Genomic DNA, 8,213 nt, shown 5'->3' with positions numbered 1-8,213 from the left:
TCTGAGATGAATTTGACGATTTCAGCTGTTCTTCATTGATTTTTATGTTTATTTCTGAGCCTTTTTCTTTTGTGTTTCTATTAGCAAGGTTTACTTTTTGGCCTCCTTTATGATTTCGATTCTGTGTAACCTGCTTGTCAAATTGTTGACTTGCTTTGGCATTTACCTCTCTTTTCTGCATCTGCTTGGGCTGACTTTCCTGGTGCTTTCCTTTTTTTATCTTCTCTCTCCTGAGCTTCTTTCTCATTTTGAAGAGCATTAAACCTATTATTAGAACTTTCTTTTTTGATATCCCCATAATTACTTCCTGATTCTTGCCTATTTTTTTTCTAGGGCTTTTTGACAACCATTTAGGACCTTATAAACTTTCCTCATTTATAGCAGTTAAATCTGATTTTTCCTCCTCAGATTGGTGCTTGTGACTTTCCTTAACTGTACCAACGGCTACATCCATCACCCCCGGATTTTCTGTTGTAATCAGATCTTTTCTAACATGATTTCCTGTATTCACCGATGCTGGTTGGCCTTGGACCGTGGCAGCGTTTTCCCCCTTCCGGTGGTTCTGTTCTTCAGTAGCTGCTTGAGATTGTTGTCTGTCTTTTGCTTCCTTCATCTTTTCCGGACATCCATCATATTTATGTCCATATCTACCACAATTGAAACATAATAGATGAAGACCTTCATATTCTAGTATAAAATCTTTTCCCAAGGCTGAGAAAGATGGCACTAGCTTTTTCCTTAAGTCAATTTTCACACAGATGCATGCAAATTTACCTCTTGAATGAATAGACATATGTTCATCCACTTTGAGCATGGTTCCATTAGATTTTCCAACCTTCCATAAGAAATATCTATAATACAATTCGGCTGGGAGATTGGAAATCTTGATCTAAATAGCAACCTTTTTAACCTCACTCTCTTGGGGTATGAATAAAGGCCGCCACCTTTGAACCAAGAGGTAATGATCAGCGATCATCCAAGGACCCTCAAATAGAGCGTGTGAATAATCCTCTTGGTTAGAAAATCTCACTAGGAAGTACCCTCCGACAAGGTACATCATACGAACTGCTTCCTTCTTTGTCCATCTCCTGTTTATCCACCGTTCCAATAGCTGTAAGTTCATATTCTTTCCTAAGGGCTTAACGATGAGTGCTTACTTTCACGGCATGCACCATTCATCATATTCTTCCAAAGACACCTCTATAACAGGGTTTGGATTGAAAAGAGTCTGTGATTCCTTCATATGTTCCATTTGGTCCTCATCAGAAATGTAGTCTTCTGTGACCATCTTGACGATTTCATATGGATTCAGCTTTTCAAGCCCGTCGTTTATCAGCCTATCTTTGTAGGACATCTTGGAACCTTCGGATGCACCATTTACAAGGGTACCAACATTCTCCAGTGAGTCTTTAGACTCTTTACCAAACTCTAACTTTTCTCTTTCCTGTATGATCTCCATATATTCTTCTGCTTGATCTTCTCTATCCATCTTATTTTTTTTGTGCTCCTCGTCACCAGATCTTTCTCTTCTAGTGATTGTTTGTCAGTTTCAACGAGAGTAGTTAGAGGGTTCATTCAAAGAGAAAAAAGTAAAAAATATAGAAAATCTCAAAAGAAAATGCTAAAACATTTCTTTTTTTACATTAGTTAATGTAATTAACTATATTTAGTTTCCACTCTCTTACACCCGTTTTGATTTTTTATATTAGAATTGATTTAATAATTACATTTAATATTAAAATAATTGATTGTATTAAAAGTAGATATTAGTAGTATATAATGTATCAATTTATTAGCAATCGATACATATTCTAGAAATAAGATCATTTGATCAAAATATAAAATTTGTATTTCTAAAATTCATATGCAACTTTGTGATAGACAATTTGTCTTGCAACATTTAAATTCCTGAAGGTCATATGCTATTTTTGTAGAAAAATTACTCCTCATATCTGTTTTGTAAGTGTTTAATTCTTATTCACGATGTAATATTTTTTTTTTGTATAAGCATTGTCCTCAATTTTTTTTTTCATATTTGTAATTGTTTAATTCTTAAAAACTTGTTTAGTAATTTTTTATATTTTATATTTTTTATTTTATAACAGTCGGTATATAAAAATATGAATTGTAGAGTAAAATTTGTAAAAATATCTTTAACTTAACATCCATAATTTCACACACATAACATTTAAATTTCACACAAATAACATCTATAATTTCATACTCATAATATCCGATCCATACTTTCATACATATAATATCTATAATTAACAAATTTTTATGATTAATATATCCAATTTTACAATATGTATTTATTAAAAAATCTCTAATTTAATATCCATAGTTTGATACGTATAACATCCATAATTTCAAAAAGGGCAATTCACATAAATAAAATAAATTGGAGAAACTGTTACGCAAATATAACATTGTAAAAAACCAGACGAAAATACAACAAACCCAATTATATGTAATCCACGACAGCCTAACGCGAAATCTGAATACACGTAATCTGCTACACCCTGTTGCGGATTACGTTGAGAAGCTGAAAACACATAAACCGCTACATCCTGTAGCGATTTATGAACAGATGGGCCAGAGTGTATTCCGCGAGACCCTGTAGTGGATTATGAAGAGAGTGGCTCACTATAAAAAACGTGTGAGGTGTAACGAATTTCATTTGAGGAGTTTTGATAGGGACTTAGAGAGAGAAAGTAGAGAGAAGACAGAGGATATTCTTAGAGCAGTGGAACAATGGAAGATGAAAGGTGGTTGTACCGGCTCAATGGCATTGCTCACATAGCCGAAACCATCAATGAAGAGGTAAGTCTCTTTATTTTCTTTCAATTGGATGATATCCGTATATTTTATTTAATCTTAAGGAAGTTATTTATTAATTAGAAAAATAGAACCTTAGTTTAGCTTAGGTTTTGAAAATTAAAATTTGAAATTTAAAATTTAAATTTAAATGCAGAGAATTTGAAATTTAAGTTGTAGATGGTAAATTTGTAATTTTAAAACCTAGGTAGTTTACGTCTTGAAACATAAATTATGGTCTGGTGATGTCGTTGTTAGAAATTAATCAAGTGTTCTTTACTTCTGAATTTATACCACCTGGCTAGGCTGAACGTGCATTGGTTCTGGTTGGATGAGTCTCTGGTCAGCGCATTTATCGAGAGGTGGCGGCCTGAGACCCACACTTTCCATATGCCATTCGGAGAGTGTACTATCACGATCTAGGATGTGGCATATCAGCTGGGGCTGCCCGTGGATGCCCAGCCTGTTTCTGGGTGCATGACTGACTTTCACCTGCACATCGAGGGGGCCAGACCGGCGTGAGAGTGGTTCCAAGAGTTATTTGGTGAGCTTCCGCCACCAGATAAGAGAAAGTTATATACGGTCCACTTCACATGGTTCCATGAGAGGTTCAGGGTGTTACCGGCTGATGCTTCCAAAGAGACCGTGCGCATATATGCACGTGCGTCTATTATGATGCTTCTGTCGACACAGCTGTTCATGAACAAGAGTGGTAATCGGGTCCACCTTCACTGGTTTCCATTTGTGGCAAGACCTAACAACATAGGCAGCTATAGCTGGGGCACAGCTGCGTTGGCCTGGTTGTACCGATGCAGGTGTAGGGTGGCAAACAGAAATATCACCAACTTAGCCGGACCCTTACAGTTGCTACAGTCATGGATCTTTTGGCGGTTCCCCACACTGAGGCCCTTACAATGCTGACTGGTCTCCTCACTATCAGATTGTGTGGGAGCCTTATGGTTCGCTGGACGTACTTGCAATCATTCATCCAGAGATACTGACTGAGGAGCACAATCGGTTATGGCAGGCGGTCACTAGTCTGATATACTTTGCAGTGATTGATTGGCATCAGGTAGACAGGGTCTTCCCACAGCTAGGGGGAGTACAACATCTGCCTGAGCCAGCCCTGAACATAGAGTATCTTCATAGTAAGGACGGTAGGGGTGGAGATAGATGGTTCCCCACTTACTATAGGACATGGCATGAGCATTGGGACGAGCAAGTTTGCTCTGTGTTGAGTATCCAGAGAGTGGCTGATCCTAGTCCATCCGCTGAGTTTCTGGACTGGTGGTACCGTGTTGTACATAGGACTCTATCACCAGGGATTGCATTCGCAGATCCCAAGCCAGTTGAGGTTCCAGATTATGCTATACTCAGAGGGTCGTCGCAGGCGCCTGTTAGAGTTCCAGCGTCGGATATGTCCAATAACAGACGCGTGGAGCAGAGACGACGCATTGGTACACGTGCCAATGATCGGGAGTGGCGCTGGCTCAACGACATGATGCAGGAGGAGCAGCTTGGTGGTGGTGATGACGAAGGCCAGGCAGATCATCGCCTGCGTCGATCTAGTGCTAGACGACGGGCTGCTCGTGCTAGACGACGGGCTGCTCGTGCTAGACGACGGGCTGCTCGTGCTAGACGAGCACCTTCCGTTCACCATGATGATGAGGCTGGATCGTCCCGTGGTCACCCTACTGACACTCAGGCTGGTGGCACTGCGGAGGCTAGTATGGTACACCTTTTACTCACGTATCTAGCTCCCAAGTATTGTATGACGAGAGCATGCAGATGTTTGCTGATCTTGCTACCACTACTTTCACCATGGATTTTGACGATCAGCTGGCTGGGCCACAGTTCTATGCGGATTTCGCTGAGATCATACGGAGTGACGACGTTCAGCAGTACCAGAGTCCGATCCCAGAGGGTCCGTCTGAGCGTTCTGAGTACAGGCCACAGCCAGCGGATGTGCCATCCCAAGTTCCTGAGTCCCAGTTGCTGGTCGACCTGAATGAGCTCGCAGGCAGCCCATACGACACTTGATTTGGCATGGGGGGATGCCGCCATCTGCATTTGGAGTTGGGCTACAGGATGCTCCACCCGGAGATCGGCGAGTGACCAGAGTTAGGCGTCCAACTCGATGTGGCACAGACTCGCACCTACTTGGTCCATTTGGGGGCGACCATGATGATGATGGTGACCGGCAGTAGCGCCCCCTGTGTTAGTTCCGACCGTTATTTTGTATGAATTATGACTTATTTATTTCCTGTTGGCGTTAATGACTTGTGACTATTATATTTGTATGACTTATGTAGTTAATTTATTTTATGTTAGTGTTAATGCCTGGTGGCTATTATATTTCTACGACTTATTGCTTATGACGATTATATTTGTATGACTTCGTGCATTTTGCATCATGGGTTGTTACTATTATACTGGTATTTATGGATTTGTTCCAAAGTGAGCCACTCTCTTCATTTTTAGCTATATAACATTACTCATAAGTTAAATATAATATACTCGAAAAAAATGCGATCCACTAAATTTCTTATCAAATAATACAAAAATTTTGGTATTAATAAATGTATTATTTGTTCCTGTAGGATGTTCTTATCAGCTGTAAAGAAGTTGAAGATCACCAGGCTTGACACATTTATGAAGAGAAGATGACAAATACTTATATTTGTGGTAGTTTTAAAGTATGATTAGATTTTTTTTAAGAAAGAAATCTCAAAAAATCTCAACATAATCGACATACACACTTAGTTCATGTTTCTGTTGAAATAGTGGACAATATATATAGACCAAAAGTGGAATATATATATATATATATATATTTGCATGATAATATTTCGAACCATGTTGAATTACTTACACAACATTTTATATTGAACTAGTAGAAGATTCGTGCAACATGTGGTTGGGAAATTTCCGTTTTTTATTTCGACTTAATTTTTTTTTAGTTCTGTCGAATTATTCCTTTCTAAGTCAATAAAAATATATTTGTTGCTCAATTTATTAATTAAAGATAAAAAATTTATTTATCCTATTACTGCACGCATCTAATCTATTACATACCAATAAACGTTTTATATATCTATTTCTAATCTTTATATCTTAAATACACATCAAATAACCAAAAAGATAAAAGGTGATGTACATAGATTATTTACTAAATTGGTTTTCATCACATCTATTACCAAAAGAGTTCACATTTTTTATAACAACTATTTATACTCTAAAACAAAAACTAGCTAGATTAATTAATATATCTACACTAACTATATCAATAAAACCTTCATTCATCACATTTATTGTTCCTTAATAGAAGTATCTATTAATTGTTTATTAACAAACACAATACTCAAATACATAAACATCCTTTTTTAACTCTCCACAATTTGCAAAAAAAAAAAAAAAAAAACTTTTCAATTAGAGCAAATTTATACTCATTCTTAAGACTTTGAAAAAACTATTGTTTTGGCCTTTAATTTTGTCCATCTGCTGATTAAAGAGAAAGAGAAAGAAAGAGAAAAAAATACATGTCTAAAATTTCTCAACAAACCTGCTATTTTTGCTACAAAAATTTAATAGATTAGCGACAAATTTTTTTTTTGCGACAAATTTTTTTGTCACTAATTCATCACTAACTAGCAAGAAATTAACGACACACTAACGACAAACTTAATGAACGGTCACAAAATATCCGAACTTGAGAATAACGACTGATTAGTGAGAGATTCACGAATAAGTTTGTTTCTCGCAAATTGAGTTCTGTAGCTAAAAAAAGAGAAAAATTTTTTTTTCGTTAATTTGTCACAAAATAAACAATGTTCTAGCAAATCATTCACTTGGGGGTTCAATTGAATAAAAGTAAAGTAGCGAGAGATACTGTTGTCACTGTTTCGTCACAAGTGTTTGATATACATTTAGCGAGAAATAATTTACTCACTAGTTCGTCGCTAAATGAAATTTGTGAGAAAATGGGATTTAGTGAGGAATAATGTTCCTAGCTAATTCATCACAATGACTTAAAATGTATTTTGCGACGGACAATTTTTTAACTAATTTGTCACCAAAATTGTTAGTTTTTAGCGAGCAAGATTTATTTCATAATAAACTACAAATTGAAAATGGAAGCCTCTTAGGGTACAACATTTTCCTCGAGGGATGATAATTAACAAGAGATAAAAAGTAAATAGTCAAATTCATTTTTAAAAACATCACTTATTTTCCAAATTAATTCTCGAAAGATTTTTTAATCAAATTTATTTTTCAAATATTTTAAATTAGTTATATTAGTCATTTTGTCATTTTCATTGTTGACGAAGTGACACCATATTGACCATAGTATATTCCTAGCTGTCCTAATTGATTGTTAACATACTAAATTTATGCAATTAGATGAAATCAACCCTAACTTCAACAAGATTTTGAGACATTGAAAATTTTCAAATTAGGATTGATTTGGTCTAATTTCATAAATTTATCATATTAGCACCTAATTAGAATTGTCAGATATCTGTTGTAGTGTCACTTAAAGTGTCATATCAACAAATTTTGATGCCACGAAAAATGAAAGTGACAGAGGGATTAATGTGACCAATTTAAAATTTTTAAAAGCTGAATAATCTTTCGAAGATCAATTTAAACATAAATAATCTTTTAAAAATGAATTTGACCATTTACTAAATAGAGAAAATTATAGAAACAAAAGAAAAAGAAAGGATACACCAAAAACAATGTAAGCTTAGAAGGATTTCTGATATGCACAATCCAAGTTAGGTCCAGTATCTACATTAAACAACTTAGCATATCTTTGAAAGTATCCAATCCGATCATTGACTCTTGCATCATCTGGAACTCCACATTCAAGTCCACCGTTGATTATGTTAGTAACCAACCCAAACCCTAAGGTTCTATTTGCTGCTCTATCAGATGCTGTTGGCACGTAATTCCCAACCATGACGTTGTGGCAAGAAGGTTTTGGTTTCTGCTCTGTCATCCAAAACCAGAGTGCTGTTTTGAATGCAATTACTGAATTGTTTGACACAATGTCTGGGTTCTTAAGGCCATCGAATCCCAAGGCCTTCCCTGCTGGCCCATAGTTGTAATTCCTAACACAAAAAAAGAAAGAGTAAGTACATCCATGCAACAATTGGCTTTCACATTTGAATAATCTAAACAATCACGCAAGCAGGCAGCTGAGACTTGGCACAAATGGCATATTAGTTGTGGACATCCAATCCCCTAAGAATATAGTAGAGTTTTATTCACATGTCTTTTTTTTGTCATGAATTAAAAAATAAATATATGAGGATTTTAATTTTGAGACACTAATAATGTAAATAGATTATTTGATAATATTTATATATTTAGATAATTTTTTAATTTTAATA

General features: G+C 35.9%; 2 protein-coding genes across 2 annotated transcripts in view; one reads left to right on the top strand and one right to left on the bottom strand.

Moving 5' to 3' along the window:
• The window catches only part of LOC107615260 (auxin-responsive protein IAA20-like), a 15,905-nt gene extending 10,421 nt beyond the window's left edge, over window positions 1-5,484 (top strand). The window contains exon 3 of the mRNA XM_016317354.2: window positions 5,418-5,484. Within this exon, the coding sequence (XP_016172840.2) occupies window positions 5,418-5,484 (67 nt within the window). The remainder of the gene's footprint in view (window positions 1-5,417) is intronic.
• LOC107617821 (chitinase 10) overlaps window positions 7,463-8,213 on the bottom strand; it is a 2,391-nt gene continuing 1,640 nt past the window's right edge. Inside the window, exon 2 of the mRNA XM_016319692.2 lies at window positions 7,463-7,931. Within this exon, the coding sequence (XP_016175178.1) occupies window positions 7,565-7,931 (367 nt within the window). The 3' untranslated portion in view covers window positions 7,463-7,564. The remainder of the gene's footprint in view (window positions 7,932-8,213) is intronic.

This window comes from Arachis ipaensis, chromosome B09, assembly GCF_000816755.2.
Source record: "Arachis ipaensis cultivar K30076 chromosome B09, Araip1.1, whole genome shotgun sequence".
In the NCBI taxonomy this organism is placed as follows: Eukaryota; Viridiplantae; Streptophyta; class Magnoliopsida; order Fabales; family Fabaceae; genus Arachis; species Arachis ipaensis.
Note: the sequence above shows the minus strand (reverse complement) of the source record. Positions and strands in the feature narration are given on the sequence as shown.